This window comes from Caenorhabditis elegans, chromosome III (assembly GCF_000002985.6).
Source record: "Caenorhabditis elegans chromosome III".
Lineage (NCBI taxonomy): Eukaryota > Metazoa > Nematoda > Chromadorea > Rhabditida > Rhabditidae > Caenorhabditis > Caenorhabditis elegans.
Window position 1 is genome coordinate 10,396,113 of NC_003281.10, and position 19,837 is coordinate 10,415,949.

The 19,837-nt window shown below is 35.4% G+C and overlaps 3 protein-coding genes and 1 non-coding gene across 5 annotated transcripts; 2 read left to right on the top strand and 2 right to left on the bottom strand.

Annotated features, from left to right (window-relative positions):
* Positions 1 to 1,485: 1,485 nt before the first annotated feature.
* M03C11.10 lies at positions 1,486 to 1,617 on the top strand. The gene has a single exon (NR_052693.1). It is a non-coding gene; the product is annotated as an Unclassified non-coding RNA M03C11.10 (non-coding RNA).
* A 1,444-nt stretch (positions 1,618 to 3,061) lies between these two features.
* chl-1 (ATP-dependent DNA helicase chl-1) lies at positions 3,062 to 9,128 on the bottom strand. Its single transcript, NM_066894.8, has 9 exons — positions 8,787 to 9,128; positions 8,623 to 8,725; positions 8,044 to 8,157; positions 6,725 to 7,250; positions 5,626 to 5,936; positions 5,107 to 5,318; positions 4,295 to 4,700; positions 3,916 to 4,137; positions 3,062 to 3,442 (listed from the first exon to the last, which is right to left on the bottom strand). Exons 1-9 carry the CDS (start codon positions 9,122 to 9,124, stop codon positions 3,182 to 3,184), a joined length of 2,493 nt encoding a protein of 830 aa, NP_499295.2. The 5' UTR covers positions 9,125 to 9,128; the 3' UTR covers positions 3,062 to 3,181.
* Positions 8,958 to 19,775, top strand: M03C11.3 (PH domain-containing protein). 2 transcript variants are annotated; one of them, NM_001268147.2, is made up of 11 exons: positions 8,958 to 9,158; positions 12,111 to 12,175; positions 12,258 to 12,485; positions 12,889 to 13,017; positions 13,504 to 13,697; positions 14,134 to 14,976; positions 15,531 to 15,769; positions 16,536 to 16,686; positions 16,911 to 17,151; positions 17,431 to 17,610; positions 18,309 to 19,775. In NM_001268147.2, the coding sequence occupies exons 2-11, from the start codon at positions 12,155 to 12,157 to the stop codon at positions 18,588 to 18,590; spliced, it is 2,508 nt and encodes an 835-aa protein (NP_001255076.1). In that variant the 5' UTR covers positions 8,958 to 9,158; positions 12,111 to 12,154; the 3' UTR covers positions 18,591 to 19,775. The 2 variants fall into 2 exon arrangements, with proteins under 2 accessions (NP_001255076.1, NP_001255075.1); NM_001268146.4 differs by lacking the exon at positions 8,958 to 9,158 and having other exon boundaries at positions 12,104 to 12,175; positions 12,250 to 12,485; positions 18,309 to 19,692.
* hat-1 (Histone acetyltransferase type B catalytic subunit) lies at positions 9,136 to 11,136 on the bottom strand. Its single transcript, NM_066895.4, has 4 exons — positions 11,048 to 11,136; positions 10,582 to 11,002; positions 10,475 to 10,534; positions 9,136 to 10,395 (listed from the first exon to the last, which is right to left on the bottom strand). Exons 1-4 carry the CDS (start codon positions 11,127 to 11,129, stop codon positions 9,723 to 9,725), a joined length of 1,236 nt encoding a protein of 411 aa, NP_499296.2. The 5' UTR covers positions 11,130 to 11,136; the 3' UTR covers positions 9,136 to 9,722.
* Positions 19,776 to 19,837: the final 62 nt, after the last annotated feature.

Here is a 19,837-nt window from a genome sequence, read left to right on the forward strand (position 1 = left end):
GCAATGAGAGAGAGAGAAAAAGGGCCAAAAATATGTTTTTCTTTCAATAGACATGTGATAGAGTGAAAAGAAGAGAGATAAGAGATGACTGGGGTAGCTGGGCTTGGAAAATTCCATTGTTTACATAATGTCAAGGGGGTGAAACTTCAAAAAACACGAGTGAGGAGAAGGAAAATGTGGGAGAAGGACAAAAGATGTTCCCACGATCATAAGTACTGCTCGGTGGAGCTGGCAGCGCTAGAGGAGGTGGCCGCAAAAATATAGAAAAATTGGTGGCCGAGTTTTTCAATAAGATTGTAAAAGCAAAAGTTAGGCCAGAATAGGAAAGTTAGGCCATACTATAGAAGGTAGGTCATCAAACCAAAAATTAGGCCATCAAAGCAACAATTAGGCTATAAAACAAAAATTTAGGACATTTTAGAGAAAGTTAAATGGCAAGTGAAAAAGTTAGGCCACACTAGTAAAAGTTAGGCCATTAAATTAAAAGCTGGGACATAGAAAAAACAGTTAGGTCATAAAGACAAAAATTAGGCCATACTAGGAAAACCTAGGTCATACAAGAAAAATTAGGCTATTCGCCCAAAAAATTAGATCATGAAAATGAAAGCTAGGACATGCAAACAACTGAATAAGGAAAGTCAGAGCTTTTTCCAATTTTTCACAGAATAATCTTCAGAATAGTTGCACAATTATGTGAGTCTGATTTTAGAAAAAAAGCCATAATTTGCATGTATTGATGGCTGAGTTTTATGCTTTTCGAGGCCATGTGGAAAAAGTTGGCCAAATCCAAAAAAAAAGTTTTCAGAAAAAGTGTATAGTAGATAGTAGTTCCTCACGACGCATATTCACAAGTGGACCCACTCTCCGTTTCCTGTGTGATCTCCGTTTTCTCTCTCGGTTTAACCCAAATATTTTTAATTAAACTTACTCCTCTCTCTCCCTTTCTGTGTCGGCTGGCAGTACTCGTCTTCTTCCTTTCAGCCTAATTACATTCCAAAATTGGCTTGATTATTATTAGTACGAGCGAACTGCAAATAAGGAAAACAAAAAGGGCACGTGGCCTAATTTTTGCGTTCCGCGGCCAGGTGGCAAAAGTGTCGAAAAACCCGGAAACTGTCAAGTTCGCAAGTCATGGCCTAGAGAGAGAGAAAGTTCGGCCACGAATTTTGTGTGAAAACAGCGACACTATATACCACCGCTGTTTAAAATTCTCCGATTGATGTAACGGGCGAGGGGAGAATCAAGACTTCTGTCTCCATGGCCGAGAAAGAGAAAGTTCGGTCACCATTTGTTGCGGCTAAAAACACCCGTATGGCTCCGTAGCCTAAAAAGGAAAACTCGGCCACCACTTTTTTTGAAGACACTGAAACCTCTAAGAAAAGGAAAAATGAAAAAAAAACGCAAAGTTTGCAGGGGCTCCGTAAATAGGGAAGGATGGAGCTCACACAACACACAAAAACGGAGCCACAAATCTGCTCCCGGAGCCGCCTAATTGTCTGCATTCAACTTTTCCCCGCGTTGCAAAAAAACACGCCACTGAACTTTTTTTTGGGGGGGGGGGGGGGGGGAATGGGTAAAAAACGAGACTTTTGCCGACGATGAGTTTGAGGCAGAGGATTAGGTGAGAGCAGGGGGGTCTCTATGAATTTTCGGGGGTCAAATGAATTGGGAAAGGAGAGTGGGAGAGCTTCACGCTTCGATGGAATGACGTATGAACTTATATCAAGTAAAATGGCTGGTGCGTTACGTGGCCGAGAAAAAGTAGGTGGCCGAGTTGTTTCATGCTTGAACAATGCAGTAGGCAGCCTTTTGTCACCGAGGCCGAAGCTTCTATGCCCACGGCCGGCGAGAAGAAAAACTAGGTCACCATTTTTTTTCTCGGAAAAAAATCGCCTAAAAATGTATGTTGAGATCATCTTCCGCCCTTTTAGAAAAACTCGGCCACAAATTTTTCTTCGCGGCCGTGTCACACGACACGAAAAAATCCAAAGTTGTCATTAAACAAATGCGCAAAAAAATAAAATATATGGAGAATCCTCGGGCTTTTCCCAGTTTTTTCTTGCTCGGAGCTCACGCGATAAACAAAATGAAATAAACAATTCTACGAGGACGAAGAAGAGCTTTCATCGAAGATTATTTCTGACAAGAAATTTGGAGCAAAAAAAAATCAAGAAATAAGAAGAAAATGCTAAAAAATTCATGGGTAATCGGTTTTATCGTCGCTCAAGGTAATTGAAAATTCTGAGCACATTTTATAGATTCGACAAAAAAAGAGCAAAAGATCATATTTTTGCTGATTTTCAATCGGAATTCCTCTTTAAAAATTAGGAAAATTTGCGCGAATTACAGGAACACAAAATTCTGAGAATGCGTATTGAGCAACATATTTGACGCGCAAAATATCTCGTAGCGAAGACTACAGTAATCCTTTAGAAGGCTACTGTAGCGCTTGCGTCGATTTACAAAAAAAAATTTTCAAGCGCTACAGTAGTCCTTTAGCGAATTGCTGTAAATAGTTTTCGCTGCGAGATATTTTTGCGCGTCAAATATGTTGCTCAATACGCATTCTCAGAATTTCGTGTTCCTGTAATAAAATATGTCGCTTTCAGTAATGAATTCTGAAGTGATTTTTGTGAGAAAAAGTGAAAAATTCGAAAGTTGCGCGTAAAATATAGTGCAATGGGTATGCAGTGCATTCTTTTCACACTTTACGCGCGAATTTTAAAATTTTACAAGCTTTCATGTGTAAAATCCTAATTATTTGGTGGTTTTGACAGAAATTTCGGTTTAAAACTTAGAATCAAGCGTGTAGTTACAGTACCCGCCAATTTAAAGGCGCAGCGTTTTAATAAGGTAGGTCGAAGGAGGAAAAGGCAAGGACGACATCTATATTGTGTGTGTGTCTGTGCATGTGCTCTCCAGCTCTCCAGCAGCAGCACGCCGCCATCGATTCTTCCCATATTTCTCTGGGCTCTGCGCTGTGCTGTCTTCCCTTTCAATGGCGGGAAGAAGAGCAGCGGCAGAGAGCACCGCGTGTATGTCAAGCAAAAAAGAAGAGCTTAAACCTAATCATATTTACAACGACGACGAGAGGGAATGTCACACACACAAGGAATGAGGAATCTTTAGAGCAACCGGGCAAAATAAAAAACACCAAAAAAATGAAGAAAAAATATTCTAATTATTTCTTAGAATTCGCTTCAAAAAAGCTCCTCGTCTTTCGAATAATCTCGCCAAATCCCAACTTGACTTGAGTGCGATCTCCAATCCACGTGGACAACTTTCTCCGAGTGGACTCCTTTGCGTAGCGGTCGTCGAAGAGATAGACGGCCGCGTAGTCTCGGCGGTGACGGATTGCTCGACCGATGGCTTGATTCACGGCGTGCATGCATAGAGATTCGTAGAGCAGGTTTCCACCGTTCGGCATTTGAGTGTCGAGGAACTGAAAAAAACATTTTGAAATTTTGAGTTATTGGGGGGAGGGTGGCCCTTTTGTGTTCTTGCGTGGTGGCCTAGGATCCGAGTAAAGTGTGGCCTACAATTTCCAAGGATTTAGCTCAATAGGTGGCCTAGAATTTGATTCACGTGATGGCCTAGATTCTGATTTCGTGGTCTAGAACTGTAGTCATTTGATGGCCTATGATTTGAGTGAAGTAGTGGCCTAGAGTTATAGTGATATGGTGGCCTAGAAATTCTGTAATGGGGTGGTCTAGAATTTCTTAATCTAGTGGGTGGCCTCGATATATAGTAATGGGTGGCCTAAAATTATAGTGATATGGTGGCCTAGAATTTAAAAATCAACTGGTGGTCTAAAATTCGCTGACCAAGGATTCCTGTAAATTGGTCTAGGATTTCCATTTTAGAAAAATTACGCTAAATCTGCTTTTCCATATTTTTAGAGTCCATCACTATTACCTTCATCCGTTCCCTCAACTCGACGCTGGTCTTATTCGGATACGGTAATCCGATAACAATGACCGCCCGTCCGAGCTCATCACAAAAATTTATTCCCTCGCTCATTTTACCGCCGACGACAGCAAATAGAATGGCTCCTTTCGATGTTTTTGCAGCTCGGCTGAATCGGTCCCAGACGTCTGATGTTGGTTGCCGGCTTTCTGTGAATACGGCCTTCTTTTCCTGAAAAAAAACAAAGACAATGCAAATGTGCTCTAGCGTACTTTTTGGATATTTATTGAGATTTGATGCAAAATTTGAATTTTTTCTTATTTTCGTTTTAACAAAAATATATTATTCTACGGTAAAATCCCAGGAAGGGTCTCGAAACGAAAACTACCTCGATCCGCTTCAAAATCCCAAATTCCTTCATCTTTTTCTGGAAATTGAACAAAAAGTCGTATGACGGCACAAAGATCACAACTCCATTCGGAATATGCGGAATCAGGGCCTGAATTGACGTGGCCAACGATCTCAACGTGGTATCGGCGCCACGTGTCTGATATGTGAGTTGGAATGGTTTTCCGTCGACAGTTCGTTCTACGGTTACCGCGAGCAGCTGGGAATCATCAATGACGTGGCAACACGAAAAACGACGGATTGAGTCGGCGCCGATCGATCCACGGGATAGGGTCTCCACGAGAAGCTGAGCTGGCTCCATTGTGCCACCGACGAGGATTGTGGCTCGGGCGGAAGTGACCACTTCGGAAAGACGATCCGCCGGATTTAGGAGCATGAATCGGAATCTGGAAGTTGAAAAGTTTTCGGATTTTCTGGAAAAAAAAATCGGTGGCCGAATTTTACTCAAATAAAATTAGCTGGCCGAACTTTCAGTATTAAAAAGCAGTGGCCGAGTTCTGCCCGAATAAAACTAGTGGCCTAGTTTTCACATTTTGGTAACGGAGTCAGTGGCCGAACTTTTCCTATTCTGAAAAAATTGGTGGCCGAAGTTTACTCAACATAAATATGCTTGCCTAGTTTTTTATGAGAAAAACTATTGATGACCGATTTTTCCAATGTGAGAAAAATAGTCTCAATAAATATCAGCACACTTTTGCGGGGAAGTCGATTTTCAAAAAAAAAAAGCAAAACCCAAAACTCGGCCACCGATTTGTTTTTCACGGTCACGTTCAAAAATCGTTGCTATCATACTTTGCTTCGGTGGCCGACTTTTCCACAATAATTCGGCCATCTTCGCATTTGTTGGTTAATGCGTCGATGAACGATTTCAGCGAAAAAAGTGGAGAAGGAACGGGTTTTGGCGGTGGAAGAGGCTCAGCTTCTGGCTCAGGCTCCGCTTCTTTTGCAGCCATGAGTTTCTGGATTCCGGTTAGTTTTGGCTTCTCATTTTCTTTCTTGATTTCCTGGAAAAGTTATTGGATTCTAGGTTTTAGGCTTCGGAATTTTCACGGTAAATCAATTTTTCCTGGATCTTCATTTTCAATTTTAATGGCTTTTTTTGAATACTTTTTAGAAAAAAATTATTGTAATACTTTAAAAAAATGATAGGTAATTCAAATTTTTATGAAAAAATTGATATTTTTCGTAAAAAATGAAAATTTCAGTTTGAATTTATGATACGTTTTAATTTTTTTTGAAAATTTGTTTCTGTTTCTGAGGTATTTTTCTTAATTTTTTAAAGTGAATTTTTCGATTTTTGGAATTAATTACTTCTTTCTGTAATCTCATGTAAAATCCATGAAATTTCTTGCACAAATCCGTCTTCTCCATATATTCGGCCAATTTGAACAGATTAATTTCTAGAATATTCAAATTTCGTGCCAACTGAGCCATCGTCATCACATCTTCTTTTGATTGGCTATTTAAGAAAATGAGCATTTTGCTGGTGAGTGATTCCAGTTGTTTCATGTAAAGTAGGTTATGAGCCAGAAGCTTCAGCTTGTAGTGAGCATTGTATTCTCGAATTAGACGCAGTGCGAGGGTTAGGGATTTCGTGGAAATTTCAGCAGAGTAGAGGGAACCTGAAAAAAATTCCTTTAAAATTGGAAATTTCCGGGAGGTTTTTTTTTTAAAAAAAAGGTTTGGAAATTTTTTTAAAGTGATTTTCAGGGAATTATTTAGGAAACAATTTAATTGAAAAATAACGATTTTTTAAATTGGAAAATAGTTTTTTCAGTGATTTTTAGAAATTTTTGTATATTGAAAAATTGTTTTTTTTTTGAAAATTTTTTGAATAAAATTAGCGATTTTCTGAAAAAAAAATATTTTGAAAATTGTGATTTTTTGAATTTTTTAAATTGAAAAATGTGCTTTTTTGAAATAAAATTTTTTTTTATTGAAAAGCAGATTTTTTTTTCGTTTTTTTTTTTTTGAAAAAAAAAAGAAAAATAGTGATTTCCGTATTTTTAAAAACTAAAAATTGAAATTATTCGTTTTTTGGAATAAATAAGGATTTTATTTCAATGTTTTTGAAATTTTTTTTGAAAAAAAAAACGTTTTTCAAGTCGAGTTCTGTAAAAAAAGTTAAATTTGAAAAAGATTTAATTCATTTAAAAAATTAATGAAAAACATTTATTTTTAGTTGAAAAGTAGAGTTTTTTGAATTTTTTTGAAATTTTTTGAACAAAAAACATTAAATGAAAAACTGTGATTTTTGTAAACATATAATTAAAAAATATGAAGAAAAAATTTTTGGAAGAAAATTGAAAAAAATTAAATTTTGATTATTTTTAAATTTGAAAAAAATTATTCTAACAATTTTTGAAGCCATTTTTCGAAACTTTTTCCAATTTCCGAAAAAAAAACGAACTAATAGTATTCAACACATTATGTGCCTCGTCGAGTACAATAACATTATCCTTTAATTCAATTCCCCATGCTTTTCGTGTTCCATCATGAAGCAAAACTTGATATGGAAGAAGAACAAGTTGACACTGTGGAACAGATTTTCTTGTAGCAAAATATGGGCATCCATTGGAAAGTTTTCCCTGTTTTGACACTTCAAGTGTACTTTTCAATTTGTTCGAGAGGACTCCATTCACTACATCTTCGATTTGTGTGGAATTGTAGAATTCGCATGAAGTCGCACAGGTTTTTGTCTTTTTCGTGGTTCCTTTCTCCAATTTCTGAACTTTTTCCTTTTCCGACATTCCGTTTTTTCGCAATTCCATACATTTTTCATTGATTAAATGATTTAATTTCAACTTTTTGACTTCTTCATTTACACATAATGTTCCTCGTGAGGCACATGTAACTATTCTGGGTTGAAATCTAGTTTTTGCGAGCTCCTCGGCAAGTTGCTCCAATTGAGAATGTGTTCGTGATGCGTAGAAAATCTGGAAAATTCAGAAAATTTCAAGACAGTTTGAATAAAAAATTATTGATTTTTCAGTTTTCAATTAAAAAAATTTTAATGCAGTTTTGAAAATTTACAAAAAAACCAAATTTTCATTTAAAAAAATTTGTTCGGTAAATTGAAAATTCTCCGACTTAATTTCGATTATTTTTTTCAGACAACTTTCATTAAAAAAAAAAAAGACGTATTACGGTAACACGAAACTCTGAGAATGCGTATTGGGCAACATATTTGACGCGCAAAATATCTCAAAGCGAAAACTACAGTAATCCTCTAAATTGCTGTTGTAGCTCCTGTGTCGATTTACAAAAACCTTTTATTTATTGATTTTTAAAAACGAAAAATTAAAGAAAATTGAGAGCCGTTGTAACTTTTTGAAAAGAAATTAATTTCAAAAATATTGCCCGTAAATCGACACAAGCGCTACAGTAGTCATCCAAAGGATTACTGTAGTTTTCGCGTCGGAATATTTTGCGCGTCAAATATGTTGCCCAATACGCATTCTAAGAATTTTTTGTTCCTGTAATAATATGACAGCTATATGCGACTTTTGAGATGAAAGTGCAATCGCGCTCCATAGCCAAATAAAAAATAAAAACGCTCTGCCCCCGAAACATGGGTCTCGTTAGGTATTGGCGGTAAAACCCAAGATTTTCCAATTTTTAATGATATACAGTTACTGTCACAAAAATGCTTGAAAAAGTTTGAATTGCACTTTCATTTGGCTATGGAGCGCGATTGCACTTTCCGAAATATTGAAATAAATTCTGTACTTTCAGACATTTCAGTGGCTTCTCCTCTTCTTCATCGACATCATCGAAAAAATCGGAATCCCGCTGTTTCTCACTTTTCTCGTCGTTATTGTATTCTTCCGATGGGGCGGCTTCCTGGAAATTTTATTTTGAATTTTGATATTTCTGTATTATTTCTATAATAGAAACTTCTAGAATAACATTTTCTTGAAAACCTGGCATATTCAATTTATGAAACTTCAAATTTGTAGCGACTACTGTGGCTGGGATCGTGGCGAGACCCACTCAGAAAACAGCGTGCGCCTTTAAAGTGAGGCATCAAGTGTCTATTCTATGTATTACTATGTAACTATTCTATTGTGTATCTATTCATATTGTGGAATCTATTCTATATCTATCTTGCTATATAATACTGTTAACATTTTTTCACATTTCTCAAAAAATTAGCAATACTGAAGGTTTGTATTTAAAAATTTGGAATTTTTGCGTATTTCAAGGTTTTTCCAGAAAAAAAAAGCCAGGTTCTAGTCAGAAATCTTGAAATTTTCCGAAAAAACGGTCAGCCACATGTGAATTTCCGGATAAAAGTTCAATTATTACATCTTGAGGTTCGAGAAACTGATCCGTATCCCTGGCCGGGGCTTTTCTCTTTCTGGAGACCTCGACCATTCCTCGCCGGGCTTGATCGATTCGTGACTGCAATCTGAATGATTTTTTTCATTTAAAAAAAAATTAAAAAAGAATAATTATTCAATTTCCAACACCTTTCCCGACTCTGAATTTGCTCCAAAATCTCCGTCTCTACGTCTTGAGCTCGCATTTTCTCACGAACTGCCGTCTCCCAATTGTCGGCGGTGGTGATTTTATCGCATTCCGTGATTTTCGTGTGAACCTCCCCGAGCCGTGTGCTCAAATCAGTCGAAATTCGTAGTTCTTCAGCTTCCAGCCACGTCATCGTCGAGCACAACACGCTGAGCGACTTTCCGGTGCCTGTTGGAGATTCGAAAATGCCAATTTTCCGTTGTTCAATGCATTGGCGGATTTCTCGCATCAAATTGAGTTGAATGTCGTATGGTTGAAATGGAAATGAGAATTCGTCCATTCTGCTGGGATAGAGTGAGAGATCATTTATTTCGGTGAGTTTTTTTTTTGTAATTGAAGAATAATATATAAGAAGATAAAAATATATTCGGGATTTTCAACTGGGAATTCGATTTTTAGCTGAGAGTTTAGAGAGCGGAAAAATTCATGAAACATTCACAATAAGTCAAATAGGACCCAAAGCGATTTTCACGCCAAAAATACGGTGCCTGGTCTCGCAACGAAACATGTTTGTTAAACGCGAAAATTTGTGCGCCTTTAAAGAGTACTGTAGCTTCAAACTTTTGCTATTGCGGATTTTCGTCGATTTTTCGTAGATCACAATCAAAACCCAAAAAAACTTTAACAAATGCTGGGAAAAACTATGAAAACCTGATAAAAATCGTTAAAGGCGCACACTTTTTCGCATTTATCATACATTTTTCTCTTCGAGACCGGATACCGTACTTTTGGCGCAAAATTTCGCGTATGGGTAATAACGGCAAGGGAATTTTGCAAATTTACAGCAAATTTAGACGAATTTCGTGGTAATTAGCTTTAAAAAAAATACAAAAATCCCACATGTAATTTCAAATTAAAATAAGATACAGATACAACGATTAAAAAATGCTTGGATGCTGCTCAATTCGATCAATAGTTTTTTGATAGGCCTCCATAAGCCGATCATAATTCTGTGAGAGCGTCGAGAACTTGGTTTCCTCATCCATTTGTCCACAGGCCGCTTGTCGAAGCTCATCGGGTGTCAACGCGAGATTCAGACGCTTCCAGTCCTGATCCGATTTCTTCATTGGTGCATACAACCGACGTTTCACATCGATTCTCTGCGCTTTCAGCTCTTCTTTATCCTTCTTATTTGTAGCACGATAACGCAAAATTTCATAGACTCGACGGGCTTGTTGTCTGGAAATCTTGAGCTTTTCCAGTGCGGCCTGACGCATTTTGTCCGAGTATCCCCTCTTGAGATTCTCCGGTGCAAATTCCCGCAGTGTCATGCAGTTGACACAATCCACATAGTCACGGAGGCTGACGAACTGATCTCCGGGAGACTCGACGGTTACGTCGAAAACTTCTGGAGAGGCACGAAGATCTCGCAGGAAAGATTCCATGAAACTGGCTCCAATTCCAGATTTTCTGTATTGAGGGAGCAATAGCATCTGTGCAATTCGTGGACGGATCCTGTCAATGTAGTTGTAGAATTTGAAGAGTGTCGCGTAGCCAGCCACGTTGGCCACAGTACTTCCATCTCCTTCACCGGTGTCGCAGCGTTCGTAGCTGGAAAATTGAAAAATATTTGAAATGCGTTCGATTTTTTGTAATTTCTGGAATTCGCCGCGAAATCTTCTCAACTTACATAAAATAGTGAAGCCAATTGTCTTCAGTGTTATCTGTCAGTGAGCAGCACTCGATGAAGCTGAAAAAAAAATTTTGTAGGAAAATCCTTATTTTTTAAGCACTCACAACATGCCGAGAGTCTGGATTCTTTCTAGGAAAAGGTTGAACTCTTCGGTTTGCTCGGCGACTTTGTAGACCTCGTAGCTCTTTCCTTTCAGCTCAAACTTGTGTACCATCTCACCGAAAGGCTTGAAATCCTTCTGTTTGATGAGCTTCTGCTGGAATTCTTCTTTTCCCGAAACCAGAACATTCGGACGAACGTCTGGATGAACCAGCTTATCAATGACGTCATCGGCCTCCAGTCCGTTTTCGTTTTTCGCTTTTGAGGAATAGCTCACGTTTATGTAGCTGTAGAGGGTTTGAGCTGTGTGATGGATGGTAACCTCGAGATCTTCGTAGCCGAAGATTGTCTCCTCATCTCCGAAATGCTGATAGACCATCTCTGGTTCGTAGCGTGGCGCAGTACTGATTTCTTGCATGTTTTTTACTGAAAAATGGGAACTTTCAAGCGAAAATTCGGTTAAACTCTTACAAAATGTCATTTTAACGACAGCAAGTCCGTCGGAAATGTATCTCCGATTGCGATTGACATTCGTGACGTCCTCCATAACCATGCTGAAACTGTTAAAGAGTTGAAAACGCCATTGAACCTTGAAAATCGCGAAACAAGACGATATTTAATCAATTTATTTACCGATTTTGCGTGGAAAATGAGAAAAAATGAAGGAATTCCGACGAAAATAAAAGAATAAAATTTAAAAAAGTTTCCCGCGGGCTTTCTCACTTCGTAAATCGACACAAAAGTGTCTCTTCGCGGCGAGACCCGTTGACTTTCGCAACCTCTCATAAGAGATGGCGTTCTCTCCGACTGTCTGAGTGTCGCGCGTCTCTCACGGCCACACACTCTCTCGTCGCGCTTTTTTCGAAATACGCCGTGCGAGTTGGCACGTTGCCAGGGATCTTCTGATGGATCCGTGCTGTTTTTCACGCCTCCGGGTGAATTTTTATCGATTTTTCAGAAATTTTTCGCTTATCTCCCGGAATTTTCATCCCAAAACGGATAAATTGATTGATCAAGTTGATTCGTGAAGTTTAGTTGCATCATAAAAATTATAAACAAACAAAAATATCGAATTTCAAGCGTTTTCCCCGTAAAATGTCTCATTTTTATTGTGAAAAATGGCGCAAAACCGCATTATTTTGCTCTAATTGCCCGGGTTTCGCGGTTTTCTCACGATAATTAGATAAAAAAGAGTTAATTTCCATAGTTCGGCGGATTTTCGAGAATTTTTGTTGTTTTGTTCAATTAAAACTTTGTTAAAATCAGAAATTAAGTTTTTTAAAACTCGTTGTGAGATTTTTCATCGCAAAATTTATAAATTTTTCCTATTTATATAAAAGTTTTGCTATTTTACCATTTTTCCGTTATATTTTTGTTGAAAACAACCAAATTTCATTGGAATTTTTTGAAAAATATCAAAAAGAATTGGTTTTTTCAACGGTTTTAATGTAAAAATATTTTTTTTCAATCGAATTTTCTCTCACAAATCCGCTCAAAATTGTCAAAAATCATTTTTAAAAAATCGAATTTTCAGAAGATTCCAAGCAACAAGTTGATGGGAAGACCATCAAATAATGCATGAGCGTTCGACAAGAACAGGTAAATTAAATTCCACTGAAAATTTCTGAAATTTCACGGATTTTCCATGTGAAATGTCCTCTAATCCATATCAGAATTGAAGGAAAACCTCGGACCAACAACGTTTTCAAATACGAGCAACATCAGCAGAAGTATCCCATCGGATTGTATGGTGATAATAGGTGGCACAATTCCTGCCTCACATCACTCGTTCCCTGGTATGGAACATGATCGTTCATTGTTCGATGCGTCGTCTTCTTCTTCAAATGGAGGAGGATTATCGCAATTTGTTGAGCAACGTGATACAAATGACGATGAACGAGAGATTGAGGTAAAAAATTGGCGTTTTTTAACCCTAGAAACTGGATTTCTAACTGATTTTGTGGAGAAATAAAATAAAAATTAAATTTTAAGTTAGTTTTGTTGAAAAAATGGATTAAAAAAGGTTTTAATCTAATTTTGTCCAAAAAATCTAAAAACATGATTTCCAACCAATTTTGTCAAAAAAAAAGAATTTTAAAAATGATTTTAACCTAATTTCTCGATAAAATGTATCAAAACATGATTTTAATTTAATTTAGTCGAAAAAATATATTAGAAACATGTTTTGAAACTAATTTTTCCATTAAATAGATTTTTAAAAACGATTTTGTAAAAAAAACTTATTAAAAACATGTATGAATGCACATTTTAATCGATTTTCCTATTGTTTTTCTCAATTTCTCAATTTTCAGGCCGCCGCTGCAGCGTCAGAAGCTCAACTAAAGTCATCATTTGTCGCATCGACGTCTGTCGGTGTTCCAACCAGTCAAACACTCTCTCCGTTACACATAAATGTCAACGAGTACACGAAGCCGAATTTGGTGAGTTTTTTGTGAAAAATCTCGAAAACTTGCTCAATTTCAGCTTTTTAGGCGACTTCTCTTGAAAAACTATGAAAAAATTCATAATTTTCCAACAATATCTGTAAAAATAGATTAAAATTGAATATTTGATAATTTTTTTCGGAGAAAATTTTAAAAATTGCGAAAATTCATGGAAAACCTGTAGAATTTTAAAAATCGAGGTTTTTAATAATAAAAATGACTGAAACTCTGAAAATTTCATTATTTTCTGTAGATATCTGCACGAATAGGTTAAAAAAAGGATTTTTCTTGATTTTTAGAGTAAAAACGTTGACAAATTTCGACATTTTCATGATGAAAATTGAATTTCGAAGTTTTTGGTGAAAATCATTTAAAAAATGGCTGAAAAAATATCAAGAGAATACCTGAGAAATCCTTTTTTTTAAATTAAAGCCGTATTTCAAAATTTAAACCGGCTGTTCGTGAATTCTCATTAATTTCCAGACCTCAACAAATTTCCGCGACTCTGAACAACCATCAAGCAATGGATCCCACGGCGGTACAACAGCACGAAAAAAACCTTATCCACAACCGACAATTCGTGTGGCTCAGCGAGCACCAATTATCATGGGACCGCCGAGTAACACGAATACGCAGGTGCTGTTGAGTCCTGCTGGAAATTTGCATAATGGATATCAGTGAGTTTTTTTTTTCAAAAAAAAAATAGCCGTTTTGTTGCGGAAATGTTTAAAAAAGTGCCAAAAGTGTCGACAGTAATTTCAAAAAAAATTTTGATTTTTTGGAAAAGCTTTCGATTTTCTATATTTTACATTAAATTCCACAAAATCCGCTGATTTCTGAAAAAATGTGGTTTTAAGAAATTTTATAGCAAAAAAAAACAATTTCATACTGGTTTCCGCGCATTTTTAAAAAGCATTTTCCACTTCTTGAGAATTAAAATCTACCAAAAATGATCGAAAATTCTTAAACGTGTAGAATTATGAGTTTAATCTGCGATTTTCTGAAATTTTACAATAAATTTCATAAAAACTACCGGCCTCTGTGAAGCTTCTTGAATTTTCTAATACGAGAAAAAAAACCCAAAGGCTGCGAAAATTGTGTCAATTTTTGCAGGAGAATGTCATCTGGAGACTCTGCACCATCATCACCAAGCCTAATGGGTCGCAACAAATCCAACAGTCAATTCACGAATCCCTTATCCTTCCGAAATCTTCCTCCTGGAGCTCAACGAGCCCCGAACACATCGACAAGTCGACCGCCGAGCTCGTTAGCTTCTCCATTGGGTGGAAGCGGTCGAAAGGATCACGAGATGACGCGACGACGAGCTCTGGTGGATAGAATAATAAAGTCTCGTGGACCGGATTATGTGCATTTACTACCACAAACTGAAGGTCTCTCGCATACACAGACATCGATATTACTCAGGAAGCATCGAGGAACACTTCACACTGAGGGAATGCCATTTTCAATGCAAACGTTGATAGAATGCTCTTCGGAGCCCGATAGAACTCGGGAAACATTTGTGAAAAGGATTAGAGATTTGAATCAGAAGAGGATTAGGCATAATGATATGGATGAACTAACTGATATAAGTGATTTGGATGATGATTTGAATGACGAGGCAGAGGAACACCGAAAATCGCCGAAAAATGTGCCACGATGGGCTCCGAAACGGATGAGATACGCGGGATTGCTCTCCCGGGCTGAGGTGTTGCTTGCCGAGAAGCAGGCTTTACTGGGAATGCTTAAAAGTCAGAAAGTAGTGTTGAATGCGTCGAGTGGTGTACGATTTGCTGGAGAAGAATTGATACCGAGGAGACGGAGACAATTGAATGGAACTTACTTTTTGTATGATAAATCACCGATGCGCAGGACAAGCGTCTCACAGTTTGGATGTTCCCGGGCAATGCCGATTCAGTCGTGGACGAGGAGAGAATTGAGAAAAGGCGTTTTTGAGTGAGTTTTTTTTTTTTGGATGAAAAATTGAAATTTTAGCTGAATTTTTAAGAAAATTATCTCAGTTTCGGAGAAAATTGACAAATCGAAAAAAAAAAGAAGAAATGAACGAAAAACGACAAGAAAACTGAAGATTTATCAAAAATATGTTGATTTTGATGAGAAAAATTAGACAATTTTCTTCAAAAAATTGATAAGTGACTGTAATTTATAGATGAAAAAAAAACTAGAAAAGTATGAAGAGTAAAAATTCATTTTTCGAGGCAAAATTCCAAATTTTGAATTTTAAATTTACTAATCCCAAAGAAAATAGGATTGGAATGACCTTATTGAGCGAAAAATGGCTGAAAGCAATGAAATTTCAAAAAAAAAATCGATTTTTGCAAATCATTTTCAAAATTTCAATAATTTCCGGTCTTTTTGAAGGAAATATTCATATTTTTGCACAAAAATCAACATTTTTCCGATTTTTTTTGAAAATCTATTTTTAAATTCAGCAAATTTTATTTAATTGTTCTACAAATAATTTTTACACTAAATATCCATTTTTTCAGAGAATCAAAAGACGAAAGGCCGTTGAACAATGCTTCTTCAATATTAAAACCAACTACAAATCCACTGGAAAAATGGGTTGCCACGTCACAATACAATATTGTATCACATTTGACGGCTGGTGGTGAGAAACGAGAATTTATGGAGTACGATTACGAGGAATATAAGCATGGAGAGGGTCTTCAACGGGTCAATGAATTATCGGCAATTGATCCGATGGAATTTGTGATTTCTGCGGATTGTAGGATTTTATTTTGAATTTTTTGAAGAAAAAACTGGGAAAGAAAAGTGCTAAAAATATTTTTCAGCTGAAAAAAAAGAAAAGAGCATTTTTCATCTAAAAATAAACAAACACTGGCATTTAATTTGGTTTTGAACTTTAAATATCAAACATTTTAAGATTAACTGAAAAATCTCATTGAAATTGAATTTTTCAGTTTTCGAAAAATTTACAGAAAACAACCTTGAAATGTCGAGAAAATATGTAAAAAAATTTTCAAAAAAGTAGTAAATGTAACGGAAAATTTTCTATTATTGTGAATATTGGAGAAAAGCGCATAAAATTCATCCAAAACTGTTTTCCTCCTTTTTTTTTAAAATTTTTCTCTATAAAAATGAACGAAATCGGATGAAATTAGATTCAAAAACATGATTTATGGCGATTTTTTTTTCTAGGAAAACATGAATTTTCACAACAAAAAAATTATCATTTTAGTTGAGAAATTGGAGAAAAATTATTGAAGCCTGGATTTCAGACCAAAAAACCAAAAATTTTTTATGCTTGAATTCATTTTTTGCAAAACCGTGAAAAAGTTAAAATATTCTGGGTTTTTTTTGTCTAAAAAACCCAAAAAAAAAAAATGTCCCAGCCCTGCTGGAATTGTAGAGTTTTGTTATAAAATGGAATAAAATAAGAACGAAATCTCACAAAAATTGGGTACCAGATTTTTATGAAAATTCTCTAGAAAATATGTTAAAATTCCTTCAAAAATTCGAATTTTTTGCAGTCACTCCATTCGAAGATCGCCAAATGACATATATGCATCGATTGTCGACGGCTCCATCAAGTACAATTCGTAAAAAGCACGGGAAGGCGATTTATTTCGAGACGGACGACCATGGGAAACCGCTGGAACACAATAGCTCCGTCGTCACAAAGTAATGAAAATTTTCAAATTTTTAGTTTATCAAAAAATTGAAAAAAAAATGTTTAAAAATTTGTTGTTCTAAAAAGGTTTTTTTTTGGAAAATAGGCAAAATTTTAAACGAATTTTTTGTATTTTCTGAAAAGCGAAAAAAAGGATAAAACCTAAATTTTCGATTTTCCAAAGCCTATTTTTTCAACCAAAAAAAAACTTTTTTAAAAATTCAATTTTTTGCAGGAAAAAAGTGGACAAAAAGAAGGAACGTAAACCAATGGAAGAAGTCAGTAGTGATGAAGAAGAACTCAAGGAATTATCCAAAAAACGGCCACGTGGCAGACCAGCAACTGCAAAAAGGAAACCATCGAAAATGTCTGTGGCAGCAAAACTCAATAATGGAATCTATCTCGATTATTTATTTGAAGATTTTATGAATGAGGATATTTGTGTGTCACAATTGCCTACGTTGGTGTCTTATCAGGTAAATTTGCAGGTTTTTAAAATAAAAATTCAGAAAATTCACTGAAATTTGGAGATTTCCAGATGAAAATTCGCTGACTATGAATTTTGATATTTTCAACAAAAAAATCGAAAATGCGCTGAAATTTTGATATTTTTGGAATAAAAATTGTAGTTTTATTTTTCAAAAATCGGTCAAAAACAGTATTTTTCTTGAAATCTGTGAAAAAATTAGCAAATTGGATGATTTTTCCATTTTTTTTTCCGACCGTTTATAGTTCAAAACTGACTTTCCTTTCAGAGTATTCACGTACCCACCTACCGTACCATTCCCGACGACTATTGGCAAGATAAAGAACCAACGGACGGAATTGTTAAGCAGGAAGAAGCTGAAGAGAAAGAAAAATCATCAGATGATCTTCTGATTACTGTAGCCAAGAAACATCATAAGCTGATGCATGCCGAACGGGAAAGGATTAAGGTTCGGAGAGTTTTTTGGATTGAAATTTCTATTCAAAAATTGAATTTTTAGACAAAAATATGTGAACGTTTTTGAAAAATATTGAAAAAAAAATTTAGTGAGGATCCTGAAGTTTTAAATACATTTTTTACCTATCTCCAGTTTTAAAATCATGGAAAAATGGTTCAAAACTGAAAAAAAGTGATTTTTTACAAGAATTAACCCAAAATCTACAATTTTTCAGATCTAAAACCGAATAAAAAGCATAGTTTAGCACATTTTTCAGCACTAAATTTTATTCAAAAAGTTTTAATATTTTTCTAAAAAGGCTCTAAATATACCCAGTAAAACTGTAAAAAATTTAGTTTTTTAAAAAATTTTGCACAAAAGCTAGAAATCATGAATTCCCACGCAAATTAATGGCCTGGCTTCGATTTTTTCGCGATTTCTAACTACTTTTTTCAAATTTCAGGAAAAAAAATTGGTAACCTACATGAAATTTGGTAAAACTCTAAAAAAAATCGCCAAAAATTTTGCGGAATGTCTGAAAATCGATAATTAGAAAAAAATGAAGAAAAACTGATCAATTTTTATATTTTAGGACATCTTTATTGTGTAGTTTCGTGGGTTTTCTCAAAAAAGATTTTTAAACTTCTGAGATTATGGGAAATTTTGATGTTTTAAAGTTAAAAAATCACAAATAAATTCACATTTTTCAGAGAGAAACGGACAAACGAATAAGAAATCGTCAACCAGCTCAAAAATCGGCGGCCGCCACACCAGCACACAGCTCATCATTCGCAGTACCAAATGCCGGAGAAGTTGAAGACGACGAAGACGGCAATCAATATCCACCATTTGATATGAATCAATTTGAATTGGATGCTGCAGTTGTGTCAAGGCGTCGTTTTGCTTCTGTCGAGAAACCATTTGAGCAACGCGATTTTCTCAATAATCATCGAAAGAAATCCACCATCAATACCGAGTTAACCAGCAAATAGTGTCATTTTTCCCCATTTTTTCTTTTTTTTTTCTGAAGCAGCTTTTGAATTTGGAAATTTTGAAATTGAAAATTGTGAAATATTCCTAAAATTGCAAATTTTTCGACGAAAAAATATCAAGATTTTAGCATTTAATTTACAGTTTTTAAAGGGAAAACACGCCAAAAAAGTTCTCAAAAAATCTTGAATAATGCGCATTTTTTCCTCTAAAAATATACAAAATTCTGGATAAAATTACTGAAATCTCCATTTTTGACGTAAATTGAGATTTAATTTGGTAATTTCCAGTGTTTTTTAACGCCAAAAAATTCAGATTTCCTATGAAAAATCTAGAAACTTGTACATTTTTAGCAGGTTTTTCCCCCTGAAAAAAAATTTTTTTAATTCAAAAATTCTTGAAATGCCGAATTTTGATTTTTCTCGCGTTTTCCATGTCAAAATTCAAATTTATTTCTCATTTCGAAAGCTTCTTCATCTTCATTTTCTCCAGAATCCCATCCCATCCTAAACATGAATCTCTGTCACATCTCATTTCGCACTTTTTCGTTTTTTCCCCATTTTTTCCATTACGACGATCTCTCGTTTTTTAAAATTAATTTTTGTTTTTTTTTTGAGTGTAGCACTTTGCCTACATTACTGTAAAATTAGAAAATTTCATAGTTTTTTGCAGATTTTTTTTGGAAGAAAACTGGCAGTTTTTGGGAGAATTTTTGGATTTTTTCCAACCCAAAAATGTCTGAAATTTGGAACAAAAATTGAGAAAAAAAAACCTTTTTTTCTTAATTTTTCTCACTTTTTTGAGTCTCAAAATTAAGAAAAATTCAAATTCCCAACCCGAAAAATTGCACATTTTCCCCAAAATTCTTCTGCCACGTCACAAATATCATCACCCGGTCCCCGTAATTTCCCATAAAACAAGCCTCTAATTCATTTTCCCACCCAATTATCCGCTGTTGATTTGTTGTTCAATGTTTTTTTTTCGGTACCTCACTTATTTTATATATATATATTTAAATATTATCACAACTAGAACCTTTTCCTTCTCCTCTTCCTGCTGAGCCATCTCATTCTCAATTTGTAACGACTAAAAATTCCCAAATTTTTGTGCGCATTTTTTTTCATTATTATTATTATTACTACCATATTATTTCTCATCATTTGAAAGAAAAATGCCGGTTTTATTTAGCCAACAAAAATTGCATACAAACGAAGAAAAAAGGTCACCTGAAACCGAAATATTTTTGCCT